This window comes from Mustela lutreola, chromosome 13 (assembly GCF_030435805.1).
Source record: "Mustela lutreola isolate mMusLut2 chromosome 13, mMusLut2.pri, whole genome shotgun sequence".
In the NCBI taxonomy this organism is placed as follows: Eukaryota; Metazoa; Chordata; class Mammalia; order Carnivora; family Mustelidae; genus Mustela; species Mustela lutreola.
The window spans coordinates 9,849,698-9,875,397 of record NC_081302.1 but is presented as its reverse complement, the minus strand read 5'-3'; the positions used below and the strand labels follow the sequence as shown (position 1 = coordinate 9,875,397).

General features: G+C 41.9%; 1 protein-coding gene across 1 annotated transcript in view; it reads left to right on the top strand.

The window, feature by feature from the left end:
* The first annotated feature begins 773 nt into the window (after positions 1–773).
* Positions 774–25,700, top strand: part of ITGBL1 (integrin subunit beta like 1) — a 211,825-nt gene continuing 186,898 nt past the window's right edge. Inside the window, exons 1-2 of the mRNA XM_059143845.1 lie at positions 774–1,114; positions 2,054–2,271. Coding sequence (XP_058999828.1) covers positions 1,017–1,114; positions 2,054–2,271 — 316 coding nt within the window. The 5' untranslated portion in view covers positions 774–1,016. The remainder of the gene's footprint in view (positions 1,115–2,053; positions 2,272–25,700) is intronic.

Sequence of the window (25,700 nt, the reverse complement as noted above, 5' to 3'; positions counted from 1 at the left end):
GGGTTCTTAATCAGTGACACTGATGTTTTTTCAATGCAGCCAACACCATGATCAGACATTTTTTATTTTGTTTCTTCATATTCTGTTCGTGGGGGAGAATGGGGTGAATCTGGGACATTACAATTTGAACCATCCATGACAAGAAGAAAAAAATCTGGTGTGATAAACTCCTGGCCGAACAGCCAGGAGCATGACATACTTTTTAAAGGCTTAAGAAGTGAAAAATCCATCATTTAAAACAGAGAATAAAAAGTACAAGAAAAAAGTTGCATTTGTTCATTGCGCTTCCCCTGCCACAACTCATACCCCAAGTAGTACACCTTCTTAAAAAGCCTCTGGGGGCGGGGAGGTCTGGAGAGGTGGCTGGGTTCTGGACACTGGGGAGGGTATGTGCTATGGTGAGTGCTAGGAAGTGTGTAAGCCTGACGATTCACAGACCTGTAGCCCTGGGGCGAATAATACATTATATGTTAATAGAAATAATTAATAAAATAAGCCTCTGAGGAAAGTAATTCCCCTACCCGAGCGCTCATGCTGATATTGTCACCAGCGGCTCCCTTCCCCGTGATATCTAGTGGACGACTTCATCTGTCTCTTTAATATCAATCAGCCCAAATAGTCCCTTGTCAAATATTTTTCTGGGGCCTGCACTTGAAGAAAGACGATTTTCCCAAATCCGTGAACAGGACATTTTTTTTTTTTTTTTTTTTTTTAATGTCAAAATAAACCATCTGCTTCTACAACTGTTTCTAATTACTTCCCTGCCTAGACTCCGCACTTGAGGGTTTGGTACCAGCACCCCGCCCAGAGCGGTGCCGCTGCCCAAATCCTAGCCAGCAGCTCATCAAGGCGCTCCGGGCTCCCTGTAGAGGCCCGACCTGCACGCGGTGGTGTCTGTGTGTCCGTCTGCAGGCGGCCTGCGGGGGGCACCTCTCCCTGCCGCGCCCTCCCCCCTCCCCACCGGGAGTCCCACCCAGCAGGAGCCCAGCTCGCCCGCGCGGCCCCGGGAGCTCAGCATGTGTCCCGCAGCCTTCAGCAACTTCTTGCTGCTCGCGTCCTCCCTTCTCTTCGCGGGGCTGTCAGCAGTTCCCCAGAGCTTCTCCCCATCTCTGAGGTAAGTTTGGTTTGTTATTCTTTGGGAGGAACCTGCCCTGCTTTGCGTGGCGGGGCTCAAGTTTGCAGGATGGCTGCCCCGAGCCAAGAGCAGTTCGAAAGTTGGACCCGGGATAAACTGTTTCCAACCTGTTCCTGTTCCTTTCCGTGGGTGTTATTTCGTGTCTGTCCTTTTATTTTATTTTATTTTTTGTCCTTTTCCTTTGGAAAAATACCGTGTATAAATATAAAAATATATTTATACGTGTAAGATATATAAATATATTTCCTCCTATTTTACTACCTACCAGGAGAAACTACTGCTCCCAGACTAAGGCAATCCCCTGTGTACCCGGGTGTGCTCATACCTTATAAAGCAGAATTGTTTCACAGGGTCTGTATTAAATTACTGTGTTGCATTTTGAAAGAGACTTTGAGACGCATAATGATAGCCAAACTTTTTTAAAGTATAGTTTAAAACACTGCTTAATGCAACTTAAAAAAAATATGCCCTAGACTAGCATAACCTGTATAGATCTTCCTACACATTCACCTCTTCTTGTCAGAAAACGGCTGCCCTCGGTCAGCAGCTGGCAACGGGACTTTTTTAGAGTACTGAAAAGTCAGCCAAATGTCATCCTTTGCATTCATTTGCATCTAATCTAAATATGTATATAAGATTTAGTAGTAAGACACCAAGAGGCAGGGGCGGATCTCCTCTGTCCACCTGGAAGGCGGCCCTATTCCTAGGAGTGCATTTTGGGTGCTGGTCAGAAATGACCATTTCTCTTGCGGTGACCCATGGGTGGCCCCCAGAGAAAGGTGGGACCTCAAACTTCCTTCCTGTGAAGTTGAGCGTCGCCCTACGAGTGGGCACTGGGGGGGAAACAGGCGCTCAGAGTCGAGGGGGGGCCGTGTCTGCTCCTGACCGTGGCCCCGCTGTGGTTTGCCGCCCTTGCAGGAGCGGGACGGGGGCCGCGTGCAGGCTGACCCGGGCGGAGTCGGAGCGCCGCTGCCGGGCGCCCGGGCAGCCCACAGGGGGCGCTCTGTGCCACGGCCGCGGCCGGTGCGACTGCGGGGTCTGCATTTGCCACGTGACGGAGCCCGGCGTGTACTTCGGGCCCCTGTGCGAGTGCCACGACTGGGTGTGCGAGACCTACGACGGGAGCACCTGCGCAGGTAAGGGGCAGCCGGTGCACCGCGGGCGCGGGGGGCGCACTCTCCGTGGGGGCTTCTGCCCCTTCCCGGGGAGAGCCCCCGAGGGTCTTTGGAAAGTGACTTCGGGAAGTGACGACCCTCCCCCAGATCTTCCTAGCGCTCCTCCGCATCATCCTAGCGCTCCTCCACTCTGGAATCACGTGTTGCAATACTTGTCTCGGGCCTGGCGTCCAAACTTCGGTGGAAATAATATTGTTAATATTCACTCACTTAATTATAACTCTCCCACAGATTAAACCTCCCACCTTCTTCACAAGGGGAGCCGGTCTGGGGGGCTCCTCTAGCGGGATCCCGAATGTGAACCATATTCGCAGAACATAAGCTTGTATTTTCTTTTGACCAAGGAAAAGCCGGAGAATATTGTTTCCCCAAATTCCGGGGGGGGTGGGGTCAGGTTGTGTCTTTGAACTCTGATTTGCCTTCTTAGGCTTAGGATTCGGTTCACAGATAGAAGTGCATGTCAGAAAACGGTAACAGGGGAAAAAAACAAAAAACAAACAATTCAGACTTAGAAGTGATTGCTTTTGTATCGTTTTAGCGGCTTGAATTTTTCAGCTGTCGTGAAACTTGGTATTTTGGAAGGTTGGAGTAAACATACATTCATTTCTCTGGTACATTTTAAAGGATTGATTCAGGTTGTGATACTGGAATGGGTCAAGATATTTCTTGGTAGAAACACCCCTCGCCGGTACCAGTTTCACAGGAACGTGCCGCTTACCGGAGTCCGGAGCCTCGGTTGGGTCACTGGCAATGATCCAGGCGCTCCTTTGGTTAAAGGAGGAACGATGCATTCCGAGCAGGGTTTGGCAAATTCGAAGGGGGAAAAAATCACAACTTATTTTACCCACAATGTCTGTAAGCTTGAGAGTCCAACACTAACAGGGGAAGGAGTTTGTAGCAAAATGGGCTTTTCTTGGCCCCTGGGCCCAGAGATGTCTAGTGAGAATCTTTAATATGCACACTGCTTGGCAGTGCAAAGTGGTCATGTCAGTAATTTGGAAGGGCACCGGTGCTTCTCTGTGGTTTGTTTACCCTGTACAGGCCGGGGCTCAACCCTTCAAAAATACTGAAAATCCACAGCTCCTAATTTTAATGTTGTCTGTCCCCCAGGCTGCAGTGTTATTAAGGGCAGCCCTTTGGAATGAAAGCTAAGTATTGTCTAATATTTCATTCCAAATTTGACTGTTACCCAGCTTCTCTGGCTTGTACTGCCTCTGGCAAGGTCTCTTCAATATCATGAGTTCTGAATGCATTTTTTCAAGGCATTTTTTGAATTGTTCTTTCATTGGAAAGGTAAGAGGTAAGATGCAGTGTTCGGGTGGTGAAACTAGTTACAGGTGCCATCAGGTAAAATGTCCCTATTGAAGAAGTGTCTCCGGTTCCTTTCTGGAAAGTTCTGCAGAGAGAATGCTATGGCTTCTGGTGCCCATGGAAAGTGATTTATTGTTTACCCCTAACATCTGAGTCACTGCATTCTTTCCTCCTAGATACAAATGCAGCCCTGAGTCATGCATGGTTTTGTTTGCATATGTACACATTCCCGCGGAAGGCAAAATGCTTCTCTTTATTTCAAGGCTGAATGAAATAACTTTGTGCCTTTCCCATTCTCTGATTTGTGACTGATGCCCATGGAGGGCTGCTCCCCCGGGCCTCGTGCAGGACCTGCCCCTGCAAAAGCTCTGAGGACATTTGCCAGGCGGGTGAGATCTTCGCACACAGCATGCCCTCGGGCTGCCTTGCCAACGTGCCAGCTTGTACCATGCTTCCAATGTGGCTTCTCCATTCCGTCTTCAGGAACAAGTTCCTCTGTTGCCGCTAGGAAGAGAGAAACATAGCAAGTTGTCTTTCATGTTTTTATGTGCACCTGTGCCTTTACCTCCATGGGGTTTTCTAGAAATAGAGTAGCTTTCGTAGACCTCCCCACCCCTTTGAGGAAAATAAAATCCTGTTCTGATAGGGTGGCCTAGAGTAGCTCATACCCTGGGGTCTGGGGGAGAATTTCCAGGAGTCACATCCCAGTCCCACCAAGTAACAGCTGTGTGAGCTTGGGCAATGACTTCAACTTTCTGAGCCTTGATGCCTTCATCTGTAAAATGGGAATAACAACAATACCTCCCTTACAGGATGGTTGTGAGCTCTGACACAAGTAAAACTCTTAGAATGGTGTTTTGCACAGAGTGCTCACTATGTATAAATATGTGTCTAAGCATATAACAATATTATATATAATATATATAACAGTGTTATATGTATTATATATGTATGTGTAATATATTATATTATCTTATCCAAAAGGTGAGCAGGGATGGATGGACAGATAGATGGGGAGACAGGTAGATAGAAAGCCTAGTTTTGTATTTATTCGACATTGGATGCCACGAGAGCAATTTAGTTTTCTTAATGTAGCCTGGGCCTGTTACTGATCCAAAGCTCAAAAGGTCAAGCAAGGATAGTCATTTTGGCCCAGCCTCAGAGCAGCTGTATTAGATACACTTTGAAAGTCATGTCCGCTGGGATTCTTACACTGTCAATCATAAGAAAGATGCTTTCGTTTAAGCCTAGTTGAAAGTGATTACATTTATATTAATGTATAACTAATGTATAATCTGGTGTCCACTTGTAAATGGCACATGAATCTTCCCTGGACTGCTAAAGGTCCAGCCCAGAGATTATTCCTGTGCGGGGGGAGGTCAGAGGAGAAGTAAACTAATTTGGGTGGACTATTTCTTCAAGAAGAGTAAAAGGTTTGGTTATATAAGAAGACTCTCAGCTAATATTTCAAGGCATCCCTGAATAACCCTTTGAACAGGTCTGATTAAACTTAAATGAAACATAGCGGTTTTTAAAAATCTTTTCTAATCTCTTTTGAAATATGTCACTTAGGAGTTTCAGTTTTAGAGACCAGGAAGAGCTAATTGAATCGAACTTAGCCAATACTTACGAGGTGCTGTCCATTTTACTAGACCCTCTCCTATTGAAAGGGATAGAAAGATGAGGACATTATGACAACTTCCCATTGAATAGGGAGACGGAATACCAAATACCTGTAATGCAATGCAGATTATAATTTCTACAAACGTCTATGAGAGTTTCATTGAGCAGGAATAAAATACTGTGGCTAAAGTCCTTGAGAAAGTCCTTGAGTTCTAACCTTTGACATCAGTCTTTGTGCTCATGCATCTCTGGGGGCCCTTAGTCTTCCTACCATATCCATCTTTCTGTGCAGCGCAGGGATGTTCCAGTGTATGAATGGCAAGAGAGAGCCGTGCCAGCCCCTGTTAGTACCTGTCTCTTCTTACACCTCATCCAGGATGCAAGTATGGAGTCTTTTCCTTCCTTCCAGAGCTCATCTTCGTGGTCTAATTTCCCTGCCCCCAGTCTTTGCCACACCATTGTCGATAAAGAACTCCAGGCTTCTGGGCCGCTTCATAAAGAGTGACTGATTGCCCAGCAGTGCCTACTTTCAATGCTTGACATGATCACTTGCCAGCTTGGGCAAGGTACTCAAATTTTGCCACTCCTGTTCCTTATTTATGAAATGGGGGTTATAGTATTATCAATAGGATCAATAATTATGATAAAACACATGAGTGATTAGTGAGTCATTGAAGTTACATGCTTACTTATGTCAAAGCCTCTCTTCTACCCTAGCTTGATACTTGGTCCTAAAATATTAACTCCCAGAGAAATGGTTTTCTTTCCACATTATATCTTCCTCTGGGTTTAAGCCTATGTTCACCTTTCCTCCTTTGATTATCAGTGAGTTTTTGGTACTATCTCCCTGCAGACATCATGCCTCCTCCATAGTGTCGAGGCTGGAGAGCTTTTGGCTCTGGCCATCTCAAGCCTGAGACTCACTGGGTCATGTTCCAGCTTGCGGGATGTCTAAGATCCTGACCCTGTTTCTGTCTTCATCTCAGGAACTTGACTTTTGTGTTCTTGTCCCTGAAATCTTCACTCTGATTTAGGGTTCTAGAGTCATGCCCTAAATATTGTGTGAATGGTGTTTGAATCTGGTGTTTGAATCTGGCATTTTAGTTATTTTCTTTGCCAAAAACCCTAAGAATTCTGCACATTTGCAGAGGTTACACTCAGTGCCTAGCTCCTGCTGATTCTTGCCTCCCCCTCTAGATGTCTGTATTTCCTGGCTGTGCATCTCCTCCAGAGCTTTGTTCTCACATGATTTGATCCCAGGACCCACTTCTTCAACTTATAAAAATATGAAAAGCAGCTCAGTACAAAACAAAATCAAAACAGCTCACCTTCACAGAGTTTTTGAGTTCCGTAAGCATTACTGAATGTCCTGGAGACACCAGAGATGGGGTGGTTTAATCACAGATGTGTAAACAACATCATATTGAATAGTAATCATTCTGGTTCTTAAATCTCCCAGTTTTTTCAACCATGCCTCCTTCTTAGAGCTAAGGGTGGACATGTGATGGAATTCTGGCTTGAAGAGTTATAAGTGGAGGTGTTGTAGGGGAACTCAAAGGGAGCTGATTTTGCCCATTCACCCTCCTTCCTGCCTAGAATGGACCTCATGCCAATAGCCCATTTGGATCCAGAGATGAGCATGGCGGCCATCTATGGGGATGGCGGGAACCCTGGCTTTCGGGGAGGCCATGGAGCTGACACATCAGTCCTGGATTGCCTGTCTCTGGACAGTTTTTACACATAAAAATAATAAACTTTTGTTGAAGTCCCTGTCACCTGCTGTACTCGCTGTGGGTACTCCAGCAGTTTTGGTAAATTCTGTAAGACTTGGTTTGTTCATCTCTGTAATGGGATATAATGAACACTCTGGGGAGAGGTATTGCAGACTTTAAGTGAGAAAATACACATGAAGCATCTAATAAAATAGCCAGTCTGTCACTCCCAATGGGAGTTGTTAGTACCATTATTAACCTTGAGTCTCTAAGGGGATTATGCTAAGGCCAAAGGGAATACATCTTTGCTTTAAGTGTATTTACTAGTAATTGACTGACCAGTGATGGACGTGTATTCCCTGTACCTGTTTCTATATGCAGCATATACTGCTTTTTTTGCCTAGCTCTTTTTATGGGGGTATTATTTCTATGAGAAGATGTAATTTTTTAAAAATCTGGTGACCTGAAATGAAATTACCAGAGAACATACTGTTTATGTATTAAAATATTTTTAAACTATCCATTTTTTAAATCAGTATTAAAAATTTATTAAAACATCACACATGTCCGCTACAGAATCTCAAGCAACACATAAATGCATCGATAAAAGCCAGTACAGTGAGGTTGGATTTTACCCAGAAAAGAGATTCTACATCTGCACAAAGTCCGACATTAGGACGTGTACATGTGACCCTGACAAATCTGCAGATCCCAAGTTCATTACACCTCCTCTCAGTCTAGTACGGTAAATACTAGCAAATGAGTGTTTATTCCATGGCTGTTTCTGTGTTTACTCCATTTTTGGCTTTTGGCTGAATCTGAGAGGAGTCGTAGCCGGAGTGTTCTTTTGGGGCCCCTCAGCTCACTGGGGGACGCCCAGCAGGAGCATCCGCCCATGCAAGTGCAGTCTCTTTCACATTCCCTCTTCACCCCCACTTGGGACTCCCGCTCATTGAATGGAATGGCAGAATCTCTACACTATTTAAATGATTATTCTATCTTCCTTTATTGCCAAGTATTTTACCTTCAATGCCTAAGCACATGCAATTGAGTTCAGGTGAGTTAGATTTGTGTGTGCATGAGTCCTCTTTCATCTGATCTTTAGCATAACCCCTGGAGTTAATCAATATTTAATGTGGGGCACGTACTTGGTTTTCCTATGGTTCTGTACATGCGTGTGTTGTAAACATGTGAACACACACCCTTCCTGGTCTGTTCTGTTTCTCTCCCTCTCTTGCCCCCCACCCCCTTAAGAATATATTGCAGCTCTCATTCTAGCTTAATAATATATAAAATTAAGAATATTTATGGGTGTATGATGTCCTGTAGTAGGGATATCTTGCTTTATTAAATGATTTGCCTATTAGTAAATGTTCCAGTGGCTTCCATGTTTTGTTATTATTATTATTTTTTTTAGATAGGAGGACTTTAAGCAGTATTTTCAGAATCCAATTTAAAATTGTGTACACGGATGTGCACACAGCTCTGTCTCTCCCTTGTTCTTGCATGGACATGTAGACATTTCCAGGAAGAGTGAGTTGAGTCCCCAGGCATGTGGGAGGGAGTCGTAGGCCAACAGAACTGTTAATAAAAGTGTCTTCATACGTTGCTGATCTTGGCGAAGGGAAACTTCAAATCAAGTGGAACTGGGAGATCTGAAGCCTTTGTCCTTAGGGAAATTTAGATTCCAAACCCGGTGAGGGATTCAAGGTCAAGAGACACATCTGAGCAGGAGGAGAAACAGGGCACGGCAGAGACTGAGAATACCAAGGGGATTTACCGGGGCCTTTTTAGGCCTCCGCATGGGTAAATGCTCAGGCTATTTTCCATTAGTTCTTAAATTGGTAAAGATAGAGAGCTGCAAGGAGGTTGCAAATCTCATTTTCTTTGGAAAAGAGTGCTTTGTCTTTTCAACGATCACATTTCCTGGCAAATAAGAAACTATATTTTGTAATAGAACTCGTCCTTCTGTCTACTCTAAATCATCTTACTTAAGGCTGGGTAGAAGAATGATGGCTTCATAAAGGGAAAAGAAAAATAAGACCTTTAAAAGGATGCTCACTGGCTTGACCTCGCGTCCCTTCAGTCCCAACTTGGGCCATAAGACAGGTTTCTCTGCCAAGAGCCCTATCATCCTAATTGTATACAGTCACTAGTTCAAGCATCAAATTATTCCAAGTGAATAGCTACCCACTCTAGTTTTCTGTTTTACTGTTTAATCTGGATACTTCCTGGGGAAAGGCACACCAAAAAACATTTTTTTTTTTTTTAAGAGGTTAGTGAGTTTTGATACTGCTTAGAAACTTCTCTTATGGCAAGGCCTTAACTGTAAATCATGATTTAGTCAATGGGAGAGAGTAAGGAGCCAAAATCAGAAAATCAAAACATGGCAAATGTATCTCCTTATTGGCCATTACTGCTTTGTCAAAGCTATCATTTTCTGCTGTGCAAAATAGTTAGACAAAACCAGTTATTTTTCTAAACAAAATGACTTGGCCACTTAAGCCTTTTCTCTCCAAAATATAAAAGGCAAGTTACAGATTTTTTCTTCTCTCTCTCTCTTTTTTTTTTTTTTTTCGCTTTCTTGGTCAACATCATTGGTTGTATAAACTCCAAGAGTCATCTTGACATGAAATAATTCATTTGTTTTAAGAAGGAAAATACTTGATTCTAGTTGTGTCCTGGATAGACTTCAATTGCCTGCTTGGAGGAATCTGAGTTTTAAAAATTAAAGCTGTGTTAGTAATACACAAGAATAATGGGAAAATATCTATGTCTGTTTGAGTATGCTTTGCTGGAAAATATTTTTGTACAGATGAATTCATTCAATTCCCATACAACTTTTAAGAGATAGTCAAATTGTTATTCTCTGGCTATCATATTAAGGAACCCTGAGAGAAAATTACTCCCCCGCTCAAATCAGGAGGAGGCTTCTCCTCAAACATATTAAAGTTGTCCTGAAGCCACATATTTAGGGAAAATACTTTCATGAACTTGGAGTCCTGAGATAACATAATTTTGAAGGACCTCATTTTTATATTTAAAAATATATCTTCTGTTTGTTTTTTTTCTTGGAAGAGTAGATTTTCATTCTCATTTCTACCTTATGCCAGGGATAATGCACCTAAAAGCTCCAATGCTGGGGAGAAGAACACTTTATTCATTTAATATCAAAAGAAGTCCAGGTAGCAGAAAGCATTGGGACTAACTCTCATACCAACAAAGAATATTTCTCTCAGCTGTAACTGATATTCTTAGAGGGATCACACTTACCATTAACTCTTATCAAAATAAGGGTTCTCCAGATTCAGCAAGGGGAGAAACTTTTCTGTAACCTTTGATTTTCCTGGTTTGTAAGAGTCTAAGAAAATGTAGATAGGAGAGTTGGATATATATGTTACTTTCATGGACATTGACTAGTGTTATTTTGGCTACCAAGAGTAAATCACATTTCGGGGCACTGAGGTGGCAAAATTTGTTGAGTGTCCTACTCTTGATTTAGGCTCGAGTCATGAACTTAGGGTCATGGGATGGAGCCCGGTGTGGGGCTCTGCGCTTGGTTGGGAGTCTGCTTGAGATTCTCTCTCTCCCTCTCCTCCTGCCCCTCCCCCACTGTCCTGTGCCTGCTCTCTCTCAAATAAATCAATCTTAAAAAAAAAAAAAGAATAAATCATGCTTGAGATGATCTTTTGCTCTTATAAAATTATTCATAATATGAAATCCAGACTTTCAAATAACATGCAATTTTTAGTATCTACATCTATCTATCTATCTATCTATCTATCTATAACCTTTTTGAGAACAAACTAATGGCAATTAGCAGAAATGCACAGTGAAGGAAGACAGTGTCCATAGAAAAGTGAACTTTTTTTTTAAAAGATTTTACCCATTTATTTGACAAAGAGAGACACAGTGAGAAAGGGGACGCAAGCAGGGGGAGCAGTGGAGGGAGAAGCAGACTCCCCATTGAACAGGAACTCCGATGCGGGGCTCGATCCCAGGACCCTGGAATCTTGTCCTGAGCTTAAGACAGTTCCTTAAGGACTGAGCCACCCAAGCGCCCCAACAAGTGAACAGTTTTGACTGGATCACCGCGAGGGTGCCCTTTACTCTTCAGAGGTGCATAAGTCACTCATCAATCTGCCTAGGAGTCTTGAAATTCTACTTCTGTATTTCATCCCTGCCAATGTGCTTCCTGTGGAATTTTAAGACTTAAGAGTGACAATGCACTGATCTGTTAATAAATAATGTAGTCTTGGGGCACCTGGGTGGCTCAGTGGGTTAAAGCCTCTGCCTTCCACTCATGTCGTGATTCCAGGGTCCTGGGATCGAGCCCCCCATTGGGCTCTCTGCTCAGCAGGAAGCCTGCTTTCTCCTCTCTCTCTCTCTCTCTCTCTCTCTGTTTGCTTCTCTGCCTACTTGTGATCTGTCTGTCAAATAAATAAATAAAAATCTTTAAAAAATAAAATAAATAATGTAGTCTCTGGTGAAGTTAGTAATCTTTCCTTTGGGAAAGCTAAGTGAGCAGGTTTGGATAGGATGGAAACACAGAGGCACACTGCTCTGGAAAGTGGCTGAAAATGGGAATTAGAAAGCAAAACAAATTGTTCTTTCTCCACCGTTGTTACTTACTGTGTGACCTTGCGTAAGTCACTTGGCTTCTCTGAGCTTAAGTTAAATTCAATGAACATTTATTAAACGTCTCCAGAAAGATGACTAGCAGAGGACAGGGCAGTGGTAGCTGGGAGAGCGGAGCCATCAGAGAGCAGTGGGTGCTGCATCCAGGGCCCTGAGTTTCAGGAAAGAGGTGGGAAGATTTTAATTTCAGACAGTTGACCGCTCCAGAGAGATGTTCTATGACCTTCAGCTTGCCTTGGAAGCTTTACTATAATGAGAATTTTTACAACTCTCACTCTCATAAATTATTATTTACTGAGTGTCCAATGCCTATGATACCTGCCTATACTGTAATATAGCCATTAACGTTCTGAAACGTAGACTTGGCGTTTGTTAAATTCCCCACTATCAGTACATAGCCTATTAAAATACAATAAAAGAATATTTGTGCATATCTTGAAATATACCCCCAAAGTAAATACCAAAAGCCATATCAAAGCTATAATCGTCGAATCATAAACTACAGCAGTCTGTGCTTCCCTCTGTGTGGGACAGAACGAGTCAAACTAGAGAGAGAACCGAGTGTGAGTTACAAGAACCACATGAATCATGTGTATGGGGTTATATGGAGGAAATAATGATGGTTTAGAAAACAATTCCTTTCTAAAAGGTCAACATTATATGGGATGCACTTTAAAAAATGTCTGTTTTATGGGCACCTGGTTGCTCAGTGGGTTTAGCCTCTGCCTTCAGCTCAGGTCATGATCCCGGGGTCCTGGGATCGAGCCCTGCATTGGGCTCTCTGCTCAGCAGGGAGCCTGCTTCCCCTGCTCTCTCTGCGTGCCTCTCTGCCTACTTGTGATCTCTCTGTTAAAGAAATAAATAAGATCCTTTAAAAAAAAGTCTGTTTAGTTGTAATGATGGATCTCATAGTGGTATTGTGGCATCGAGATAAGGTAATGATAACACAGCTACTATTTATTTAGGATTTGCTATATGCCCCTTGTGCTCGGTTCTCACAGTAAGCCTACTGGGTGGGTCGTCTTGCCATTCTAAAGACAAAAAGCTGAGGCTGAGAAAGATTAAATGGAAAGTTTAAGATCATACTGTCTGACACCATAAGGTGTGCCATCAGTCACTGTCATATTGACTTACAGCATTTAGCACAGTGCCACCAGGTAACAGATGCCCAAGCATATTTAAATTTCTTTCCTGCAATTTCTGATGAGTGTATGTGGTACTAATCCATAATAACCAGGTGCTTTTTCCCCATGTGAAACTGTGAGAAGCAGAACAGCGAGAGGATTGAAGGAGAAGGACCCTCCAGGTTCAAAAATTGGCTCTGCCCCTTATGAACTACCTAATCTTGAGGAGTTAATAAACTTCCCCTTGCCTCTGTTTCTTCCTCTCCTAGTGTGAATTTGAGAGTAACGACTCAGGAAAATCCTGGTTTATTGAAATTGCTCATCAGCAGTACTCTTACTGTAATTGATCTTATTATCAGGCCGTTCCCATATCACTGTAATTACATGACACACTCCTCAAGGGCGGCAGCAGATTTTCTCTAATATTGTCTCTTAAGACTTTATTGTTACTGCTGCAAGAATGCTGCATTACAAACTACCCTGATATTCAGTGGCTTACCAAAAAACACCAAAACCCACCTTTTTTTCTCCATTTTTGGTGTATGGTTCACAACTCAGCCGGGCAAGGCTTTATCCCAGGGTGTGGGCTGATCTCCATGTTACTCTTCTGCTCTTGGGGTTTGCTTTTGTCGTGGTGGGTCTAGAGCACTAGAGGATAAGAGGAAATACTCGGTGATCTTGAGTCGCCTGCACATTGGGCCCACAAACTACTGGGCAGAGGAAGTGACATGGTCAAGCCCCGTACCTGTGCTCTGCCTTCTCCTGGACTCTGCAAGGTGTCATGGCGGGACAGGATTCAGCTGGTGGCAGCAATTACTCCATCAGCCACGAGATTTAACATAGGTACTCCGATGTTGCGGCTCCTCAGCGAAATTAGTTGATTGATGTGATTATAAATATCTGATATTTAAATTTAATTTGGAGGTAAATATGCTTCAGTTTTAAATGTAACCATATTAATTATACAGGAAATTATATTGATTTTTCTGAAGGGGTAAGAAAATTAAAAAGAGACGAGCAAAAATATAACCAGCAGCTAATCTCTAGTGAGGGAATTCATATGAATCTCATAAAAATGAACTCCCTAAATATAGACTTAATGTCCTGTGAGTCAAAGGGGAAGTGTTTCTTTCCACTGTACTTAACTATACCCAGTCTGTCATTTTATGACGTCTTTCCGCGGGTCTTTGCATAAATGCGTTCTCCAAATGCCATAAAACACAGTGGTTTTAGAAAACCCAGAATATTAATATATGTCACGAGGCAGGTTGATAGTTGTCTGTTTTTATATGCACACTTAGTAAGCCACTTAACTACTTTTTGCTAAATTACTCGCGTTAATTTTCATACATTTTTCTACTTTGAAAGAATGTTTTATGCAGAATACTGTGTTTGGTTACTTGAATAAGCTATTCTTGGAATTTATCTTCTGAGAACTTCAAAAGAGCAGTGGAATCAGTCAACATATTTGGTATTATTCAGATTTCTGTTTTTCAGAGTTTAAACAACAGAATTCATTTATTGAAAGAAGAAAACAGAATGTGAACAGTTTTAGATTGTGTGAGCTGTCCCACAGCTATTGATTGGTTGGTCAACCATTGTAAACTGACATCGTTGTTAGGTAGATCATTAACTTAATGGAGAATGTATTTTCTAATGAGGAACTAGAGATCCTTTAGAGACTAATTTTTCATAAACTTTGATTCTGAAATTAAAAATATTTAGTTTTATTGGAAGTCCATATGAGTATAAATACCTTTGACAAAAATATGTGTGTAATTATTAGAAAGTGTGCCTGTATAAATTAGTCACTATCTTTAAGAGTTGAAACTCTGGGGGTGCCTGAGTGGCTGGGTTGGTTAAGCTTCTGACTCTTGACTTCAGCTCAGGTCATGAGCTCAAGGTCTTGAGATCAAGGTCATGAGATCAAGCCCCAGGTCCATCCAGCTCTACACTCAGTGTGGAGTCTGCTTGACATTCTCTCTCTACTTCTCCTGCTCCTCACCCCCTCAAACAAATAAATAAAATCCAAAAAAAAAAAAAAAAAAAGAATTGAAGCTCTGAAAGTGGACTGCTTTCTAATATATAAAGATCCAAGAATTTATATGTTAAGATCTAAAACAGAAGATGTACATATTGGTGGTGTATGTGTATAATTATTATGTCATTTTTATGTTCAATTACCAGGTATTTGAGGCAATTACTATGAGTTAGATTCCCCTATAGTAGGGGCTATAAAGATGAAAAGTTATGAGTCTTTTTTCATAGGAAATGGAATGGTGGGTTTGAAATTTAGTAGAAAGCAGTATTAAAGAGGTGCAAAGTGGCATGCATAGGAGGAGTCCAAGCTGTTTTGAAAATAAGGAAGAGGTTACCTAGTGGGTGTGGGAGGATTGGCATTGGCTAGAGAGAGGAAATAAGCAAAATCTGAAGGTAGATGTCATGGACGCTAGTCGTGCTCACTTAGGTCAATGGGTGCTTATAGAAGAGTCATCCGGGAAGATTCTGCAGAGATAGTTAGGAGCAGCTCATAGGGAGCCTGTCAATACCAAAGGAAAAAAAAATGACTATGGACAGGTAATGGCCTTGGCATGTAATGGTGAGCAGAGATTGGCTTTTCTAGGTGGACATATCAGGGGCATTGGTCTTAGGATCAATGAGCAGACAGAAGTCTTTAAGTGGACAGAACAATGAGAAAGCTATTTTAATAACCAATGGTGAAACCTAAGAATATTCTGAGTTATGGTGGTGACCCTGGAAAGAAAAACCCAAAAGAGGGAGGAGACCCGGTAGACGGTATGACGGATATGATGGAATTGGCAGGTATCGAGGGTGGAACTGGGGAGGTAGGGGCAAGACCTATTGGGTAAATGTAAACTGTTGTGGTCATACTGGTTTCCAAATATTCCAAGTCCTGCAACTTCCCTCCCCACCTCCCCAGAGACCCTTGGGCCTCTTTCTCATTGGAAACGAAAGGGTTAAGTCTCTGCTACTGAGTGAACTCCTGTCCTGCTCTGGTGTTCAGCACTGATACTTTTTGCTCATTCCTGGTTAAATACTTCAAATATCTGCCACCTGGGAGAGTAGTAGGGGCTCTGTCAGGGCCATCCATAGGAAATTGAGAAGGCAGTATTTTTTTGAGGGCAAAATGGGCAGGAACAACTATTTGTAAAACAGCCATCTGAAGGTGTCCACTGGTGGCCAAAAAAGCTACATGAACTCCGAAAGATGGCAGTTTATCACATAATAAAAGGGAGCTAAGATCCAGAAGACCAGAAATTTAATGACTCCTGCCCAAATTTGCTACATTCAAATAAGTTTCTAGTTACTTAAATACAGTATTTTTATTTTGGGGTGTCATAGAACACTTTGACTCCTTAGACATAGGTAAGCATCTCTCATCAGGATTGCAAAAGATGAATGAGAAATGAAATTATGGGTTGTATGTAAAACAAACACTAGTTGCAACTTGTATGTGTAGGGTTTTTATTGTCTCCAAAGTAAAATCAGATCTATCTTGGTAATTATATTTGTTTGTAAATTTAATTTCATCAAAATAAAATTCCACCTGAAAATACCAGAAACTTTCTGTTATTCAGAAAAGAAATCTAAGTATTAGTTTTTGTGTACCTCCAATATTTGATTACAAAATGCTATGAAATTTCATTGTAGCATAGAATAAAGTAGATAAAACTTAGATTATGAGATGTATGTTATTCTAAGAATTGCCTCGTCAGTTGCCTTCATATGTGTCTAATGTCTAAACTCTAATGGAGTGATTCAGGCTTATTTAGGGGGCAGATGTCTTCCAAATACTCATAGGAGTATCAGGTAGGACATCTTTTTGGGGCTCAAGTAATAGAAAACTCAACCCACACATGCTTAAGAAAAAAGAAAATTACACTTTGCCAGCCCACTTAAATGAAATTCTTAGGACAGTGTTTCTTAGTGTGTTCTTGTTCTTGTTCTTCTTGAATGATTTTATTTGTGTATTTGAGAGAGAGAGAGAGAGAGAGAGAGCATGAGCTGGGGGAGGGGCAGAGGGAGAAGCAAAACCCCATTGAACAGAGAGCCTGATGTGGGGCTCAATCCCAGGACCCTGGGATCATGACCTGAGCCAGAGGCAGATGCTTAACTGACTGAGCCACCCAGGTGCCCCTCAAATTATGTTCTTGAGCCAGCATCAACTGAGAGCTTGTTAGAAATGCAGGTTCTGAGTGTCTTCCCATGATGCACGCCCTTCCCAGTTTACTGCATCAGAAACTCACTGTGGGGCTCAAGCCATCTCTCTGCATTAACAAGCCCTCTAGGTTGTTTTGATACATGAGAAACAGTCGTCTAGAACTTAATCTGTCTTTGGGTGCAACTCAATTTAGGGCTCCAAGGGTACCACCAGGATCTGCTTATGGGCTCTGTCTCCCCTGGGTTAGCCCCATTTCCAGGCTTCCCATGGTAATGAAGACAGCTTTAGCTGTCTATCGTCACAATGTCCTGTCCAGTAGGTAAGAGAAATGATTTCACCTTGAACTGAGTCTATGATACGAGATAGAAATCTGGAGGCTAACTACATGGGCCAATATAGATGTTATATATTTTTTTCATATTTCTCTAAAAAGAGATAGAGGGAGAGGCATGTGATTGCCAAGAAGACCAAAAAAAAAAAAAAAAAAAAAAAAAAAAAAAACAAAGAGCAGGGAGGACACATTGGAGAAAAGCAGATTAGGTGACCGGGGTAATAAAGACTATCTGAGGAATGAGAGATAATGGTAAATAGCACAACAGGGTTTTAATATTTTAAAAATCTAGACCCCTTGCAGCTTTAAAATTTCATAAGCTATTTAATATCATGTTTAATATTATAAAATAATAGTTATGTTGGCAATCATTCATGCTAATTGCTATTCTTTCCTGGGTATGTTACTATTCATTTATTGAATCAATGCACATTTAACATTGTAAGGGACATAAGCACATTTCCAGAGTTCCACGTTTTACTTAGGTTCATTTTAACACAGAATGGTCATTTTGTAGATTTCAAATGTCACTTTTTTAAAAAATGCTTTCTAAATTGCATCAACCAAACGGGGAAGAATATTTTTAAAAATTTATAACAGCAATGGCCACGTTGCCAAACTGTGGAAAGAACCAAGATGCCCTTCAACAGACAAATGGATAAGGAAGATGTGGTCCATATACACTATGGAGTATGATGCCTCCATCAGAAAGGATAAATACCCAACTTTTGTAGCAACATGGACGGGACTGGAAGAGATTATGCTGAGTGAAATAAGTCAAGCAGAGAGAGTCAATTATCATATGGTTTCACTTATTTGTGGAGTATAACAAATAGCATGGAGGACATGGGGAGATAGAGAGGAGAAGGGAGTTGGGGGAAATTGGAAGGGGAGGTGAACCATGAGAGACTATGGACTCTGAAAAACAATCTGAAGGTTTTGAAGGGGCAGGGGGTAGGAGGTTGGGGGAACCAGGTGGTGGGTATTATAGAGGGCACGGATTGCATGGAGCTCTGGGTGTGGTACAAAATCAATGAATACTGTTATGCTGAAAAAAAATAAATAAATTTTAAAAAACTGAGGAAAAAATATATAAAGAACTACCAAAATACATTCATAAGGTCAATATTTATAATTAAATATTCTTTATGATATCTTTTCATAATATCTCTTGCTTCAAGGTACTCCCAGTGATTTTGATAACCCATCTTGTTTTTTGTGACTGTATCTTTAATAGATAATATGTGCAAGTTTAGCACATTACCTGAACACATTAAATTTCATAAGAGAAATGCGTAGTTAGAACTCCAGGGCAGGTGTTGTGATCCTGTCAAATTGCTCAAGCTAATTTCGAGCCATGTCAGGTCAGTTGCTGGGAAACGTTTGAGGAGCACAGGAAATTATATGGGGCCTGTTGATAACAGCTTGTCCTTATACTGTGACCTAAAATAATACCAAACCTGCCACATTACCAACTGTTTTGCTATCGTAGAGGATTGGCGGTTTGCATCAACATCACTAAAAAAGAGGAAATTAGAAGGATTTAAAAATATGCTTGCAACCGTTGAAAAGTTGGCAGGGAAAATATAAAGTTGGCAATTATCATTATGTTTGCAAAAAAATTCTTTTATCAATATATCTGATGCATAAATTGTTTCAGTTGTGTTTTACAAGTTTGGATGACCCTAAGGATTAGCTGCGGTGTTTTTCTGTCATCGGTTCCTAAACCCTTCTTCTGGAGAAGCGCATTTCATAAATGTGTCTGTTGAACCAGCCTACCAGGTAATTGTCAGGCTCGGACAAAGCACTGGCCCGAAGTAAGGGATTTGTATACTTTTCAAGGAAATGAATGTGGGGAACTTACAGAAATGTAGCCAATCTCAGCTTACACATTTTATTTCCTTCCTGTTATTTCAGGTTGGAAGGAAGGGTTAACCTCCCTAACTCAGATGGTGCTGGGAAAGATGAATGGTTAACTAAGTTCAGGTTCATTGCACACTTGGCATAGGAGGGGCTGCATGCAGGGGTGGTGATAATAGAAATCTCGTTTTTTAAAAAATATTTTATTTATTTATTTGACACACAGGGAGAGATCACAAGTAGGCAGAGAGGCAGGCAGGGGCGGGGGAGGGAAGCCGACTCCCCGCTGAGCAGAGAGCCTGACGTGGAATTCGGACCCAGGACCCTGAGATCATGACCTGAACTGAAGGCAGAGGCTTAACCCACTGAGCCACCCTGGTGCTCCAGAAATCTTGGGGTTTTGAGGAGGAAATCAAGTGGACCTTGGTTGGGATAGGAGAGGGAATGTTGAGGAGGAAATTGATTGGGGACTCCAGGAAATGGAGATACTGATATTTGGCTTACACAAGTCCTGCCTTTCAGACCAGGGAACCAGCCCTTGCACTGGCAAGTGGGAGAGTATGTCATTACAAAGGAGTCCGGAGTCAAATGAGCAGTAGTTTTCTGTACTGGAAGGTTGGAAGGCACGGCTTTTTCAGAACAGACTGCTCATTCTGTTGTGTCATTTTAAACAGAGTAGAGTCAACAGACTGTACATCTTGACTTGAAAGAGTGGATGGCATTTCAGAGTTCATGCCTTTACTTTTAAGTAGGGAGGGGCAGAGGGAGGGGGGAGAGAGATTTGCAAGCAGACTCCGAGCTGAGTGCAGAGCCCGATGTGGGGCTTGATCTCACAAACCTGGGATCACAACCTGAGCCAGAATCAAGAGTCCGATGCTCAACCAACTGAGCCACCCAGATGCCCCTGTTACAGGCTTTGTAACCAGGCAGACTTAAGTTGACTCTGCACTCCACCTGTGAGATCTGTGTGAGGATGTAAAGCTTTGAAGCCGGACAGCATTTTTTTTTTTAATTTTTTTATTTTTTTATAAAGCGGACAGCATTTTTTGCCTATAAGCTGAAGCATGGGACATTTTAATTGAAGGGGCTCTTGGTTGAGCAGATACTATGTGCCCAGACATTATGCTAGGGATCCTAGATATTGTTAAGGGAATTCCCCCTGCAGCCTTTTGAGAGAAGCATTACTGTGTTCTGACAGCAGCAATAACGGTGTTTCTTCCTTACAGGATTTTGGGCCATAATTAATGACACTAAGCAAACAAACAAAAATCATGTTCCAGAGTAGGGATCAAACTCTACTTCTTTTGAGAAGTAAACTGTATATAGCTTTAAGATGACAGGTGTTTTTTTCCTGCCAATTTCCACCCATTAAATTTTTATGGAACCATCCCTCATCTATTAACACATGGCATATATATGTCAATATATTGCAGTTCCCCTTCAGTGCTTTGGCATGTGACTCGGAAAGACCAGATGGTGTAGTTGAATATTTATGGGCTTCAGGGTTAGAAAAATCCTGGATCTATAGAATCTTGTCTACCTTGGAATGGCTGTGCAACCCTGAGCAGGTTATCTTACCTCTTCCAAGCCTATTTCTCAGAGGAAGAATGGAAATCATCTCACAGTGTCTTTACGAAGATTAAGTGTAACAATGTGAGGGGACCCATCACGGGGATTAATAAGCATCGGATAATATTTTAAATGAAATATACTTGAACAAAAGCGTGCAGAATAATGGTTTGTAAATGCCATCCTCACATCTGTTGCAGAGAGATTAGTTTTCTGAAACGTGTGAATGGAAATAACATTAGAGCGATAGACTTTAAAGGGATATCTGGTAAGGTCCATTTTTGAACAAAGGGAGTGAGTGAACTTTTGTTTTATTCTTTTCACACTAAAGGGAAAAAAGCCTGAATGTACTGTTGGGGATGAGGTCAGTGGTATCAAAGGACAGTGAAATCCTGAAGCACATGGATAAAATAACATTCAGTTTGTCTAACTCTGGTGAAAAAATAGGAACCAGTCAGAGGTGCACTGAGAGGTCTTGGTATGTGGATCGATAGCTCTCAGTAAAAGACAAATGTTTTCCTTTCAGACTTCGTCTCAAGCCCTTATTTGTCTCAAGGGGCGCATTTAATAATAACGTGTTTCATGCAATTTAGTTAGCATCTTGTTATGGATTGAAAGTTTTTCCCCTCGAAATTCATATTAAAACCCGAATGCTGAGTATGACGGTATTGGGAGATGGGCCTTTGGAAGGTGAATAGATCACGAGGGTAGATCCCCCATGACAGGTTTGTGGCCATTTCTGAGAAGGGGAAGAGGCGCTGGTGGTCTCTTTCTGTACTATGTGAGGATACGGTGAGAAGGCAGCTGGTCTCCCCAAGAGACAAGGCTGCCAGCTCCTGATCTTGGACATCCCCAGCCTCCACACTGTGAGAAAGAAATTTCTGTGCCTCCAAACTGTAAGAAATAAATTTCTGTTGTGTAAGCCGCTCAGTCTATGATATTTTGTTATAGTAGCCCAAGCTAACTGAGACACACTTATGGAGCTGCTGTTTTGCAGAGTCCTCTTGAGCAAGAAGGGGCTGCCCACCCTGAAGCCCATGAAACCGAGAGTGATTTGAATAATGCTGTACACAGTGGAATGAGTAGTTTGCTGTTCACGCACAGGGCAAAAAACCCGTTCACTTGGGCTGGGATGATCGTACAGGCGGAGTACTCTTTGAGCAGGACTTGAAGAATGCAAGGGATTGTATCTCTGGGGTGTGACAGCTTCAGAGGGGTAGGAACTTGTAAATGGGGCAGAGAAGAGGCTACCCTACAAATAAATGTATTGACCAAAGACGACAAACCTAAAAACGTAGGCCAAGTGAAATGCAACAGCTTTGGTTCTATTTATCCTCTTGCTTCAAATTTTAGTCTGATGGATGTGCAGGGAAAGGGGACAGAGTTTCTTGGCCATTAGAGAAGCATCATTGAATAACGTGTTTTCCTGTGGATATGCTGGGAATTCCTTAGTGTTCCAGGCATCAGCATTGCCCCAAAGCCAAAGACATTTATTGACATCTAGTAAAGACCTTTAAAGTTTCTTTTCACACTGGCTCCATTGTTAATAAGTGGTGTACTAGCATTTTGCAGGTATAGGATCTTTCTTGGTTTCTGGTAGAAAAGTCTATAGGAATGATCTTTTTTAAGGTTCTAAAGACTCTTTAATGCAATCATTTTTAAAACCATCTTATTTATTTATTTATTTGAGAGAGAGTGAAGAGAGGGAGCACGAGCAGGGGGAGGGGCAGAGGGAGAAGCAGACTCTCTGCTGAGCCGGGAGCCTGATGTGGGGCTCAATCCCAGGACCCTGGGATCATGACCTGAGGCGAAGGCAGATGCTTAGCTGACTGAGCCACCCAGGTGCTCCCTTGCTCAATATTTGTATGTGCTTATATATCTTCAAATTCTTTTTTTTTAATTTCAATTCAACTTAATTAACATATAGTGTGTTCATTTCAGAGGTCGAATTTAGTGATTCACCAGTTGCATACAACACCCAGTGGTCATGACATCACATCAGCCCTCCTTAGTGTCCATCACCCTGTTCCCCCATCCCCCACCCCACCCCTCCAGCAACCCTTAGTTTGTTTCCAGTAGTAAAGAGTCTCTTATGGCTTATTTCCCTCTCTGTTATTTATTTTTTTTTCCTGTTCTTTATGATCATCTGTTTGTTTCTTAAATTCTGCATGTGAGTAAAATCCTATGATATTTGTCTTTCTCTGACTGACTTATTTTACAAAGCAAAATCACAGCAAATCACCCACATCACAGCAAATGCCAAGATTATTCCTTTTGATGGCTGAGTCATATTCCATTGTGTGTGTATACCTATATGTATATCTGTATATCTCTGTCTGTCTTTATCTATCTATCAATCTATCTATCCATACATATATATCACATCTTCTTTATCCATTCCTCTGTCGATAGACATCTGGGCTCTTTGGGTATTGTGGCTATTATGAACATTGCTGCTATAAACATTGGGGTGCAGGTGCCCCTTCGAACCACTGTTTGTGTCCTTTGGATAAATACCTGATAGTGCAATTGCTGGGCCGTAGGGTAGCTCCATTTTTAATATAAATCACTGTGAGTTAAAAGTGCTTGAATTTTGTCATTCATGGATCTCTGTCTGGTTCTCTCTCTCTAATGTCCCGGTCCCCTTCACCGCCATTCTCCTCTGCCAGGCCAGCAGGATGGACTCAGGAATCTTCTTGTTTCCTTAGACCTTTGTGTCCTCCCTGTCATGGAAACTACCCACCTTATAAGGCTGAGAGCTTCCAATTAACTCACTTTTCTTTTCTTTTCTTTTTTTTTTTTTTTTTTTTTTTTTTTGCTTTCTCATTACGAGAAGGTCTGTGTAAGCAGTAAGCCGGTATATACTGTAACGTTTTGTTCAGATTTAAGAGATCTAAGATTAGACAAACTGTGGTAGGAGACCCGGGTCTGGACACTCATTCTAACAACTTCCCCCCATCATACATTGACATTTTCTTTGGCCGCACGTGCCTTTGATGATTTTAAGTATTTCACTTATCTGTCATCTGATTTATAAGACTGCAGATGCTGAGTCCCCTGGATGACCAATTTTCTTATGGAAGAATTTGAAATGTACATAGTGCCTTCTTTTTGAAGTTCACCTGCTTCAAATACAGGGTGTATTTGTGGTCATGCTCCACAGTTATTCATTTAGAAGGTGCTTTTGCTATTTTTGGAGAGAAGTGAAATTTTTCGGAATATATGGACTTGCTTTTCAATCTCAGAAATCCAGCGGGCTCAGTGGAGCTGACGCACTCTATTGCGGTTTCTAGTAAATTGGTAACTTACAGTGGATACCAATTTCTCGTTTGGGTTTCCTTCCACAGTGTCTAGGGAGTCCATGAGGAGGCAGGGGTTGTCAGGGTTACATGGACTGACATCCTGAGAGGGGTACTTGGGAGGCACCCTGTGGACCTACTTCCTCTGCCTTTCCTCCTTTGGTCCGGCTTTTCTTTTCCTTCCTTTGGTCCTTTCTTTTCCCAGAGTTCCTCAGAGCTTGAAATCCAGGGTTTCTGGGAGTAAATCCTTTGTGAAGCTCATGGTAGGTATGCTTTAAAGCTTATTGCACAAAGAAATGGATAAATAAATGGGTGAATGAACGAGTAGCAGGAGGAGGTGGAAATGATGGATTTTGTGGAATGAACAGGTTTCAGACTCTGACTTAGAATTTTCAGACTCTGACTCAGAGGACTTGGTATCTTGAGCTAAGAAAACATCTAGTAGTTCATAAATAAAGAGCTATTTGATTTCTCTTCCTTGCCTAGTAACAATGGAGCGCTTGCCTTTGGGTCTTTTTCCCACTCTCCGATGATTTGATAAAGGGTAGTGAACCTAATGAAGGCTGTGGAACTTTAAGAGGATACCAAGTTTCTCTTCTTTTTTGAAAAGAAAAAAAAATAAGCTATTTTCCATTAAATCATTTTAATATGCCTCATGCCATATACTCTGTTGTAACTTTGTACACTGCAGTAAATTGCGTTTTGAGAGTCTTTGGCTAAAACTTACATGTTGCGTTCACTCACATGGTCTGGAGTGTCTGCGACCTGCGGGTGTGGGGAGGTGACATCAGCACGCTCTCCTCTGTGTCCTGGACAAGCTTCAGCTGCACCACAGCACTCCCCCCGAGGGGTATGTGAGTTGGGCCTTCGTCACCGGCTCCTCTTGCCAATATATTTTCCACATCTGTCCTCCCAGTCACCTGAAGATTTATTCTACATGCCTGACGGCAAAATGTCCTTGCACCTGGGGACGGAAGCCCGTCGAACATCGATCTCATCTTCTTCCTTTGACACAAGTCCATTAGCTTCATTTGTCTTGAGGACAATCCCGGCTAAGAGCCTATCTGATTTTTCTTCTTTGGGGACCTTTCAAAATCTCAAGGTTATAGAGAAATTGGCTTTGTGCAGAGCACGTTGCCATCTGTTGCTGGCTTCTAATCTCAGGTCTGTCTGAGAGATTTGCCAGGCTAGATTTATAGAGACGTTTTAACTGATTATGTTTCTTTCAGTTTATCCCAAGAGCACATAGTTGGGTTTCTCTTTTGGTATCATTTGCCTAAGCATCTCACTGCTCAGCTATTTTTGGGAGGGATGTTGTGTTTACGTACTGTCCGCGGTGAGACGATGGAACATACAACATATGTATATTTGTAGTCCTAAAATAATAACCCAAATGAACAGAGAGCTGGAATGCAAACAGGGGATTTAGTGACTCCTGTTTTGATTTGTTTGTGTTTTATTTCTGTTTTAAATGAGAAAATTGAAACCCAGAGAGCTCATGGGGCTTCCTATCAAAGTCTCCAAATTAGCTTATGTTTCAGATGAAGTTCGTCTTCAGCCGTAGCACTGAAGTTTGGGTGACCATTCATGTACTTCTCAGATTTTGTTTTCCTCCTTGATGAATACGTGATTATCAAAATACTTGTGAACACTATTTTCTAGCAAAAACTAGAAAAGAGGTAAAAATATAGGATGCTCTAGTTAGAGTGTGTAACTAGGTAACTCTCTCCACACACACAC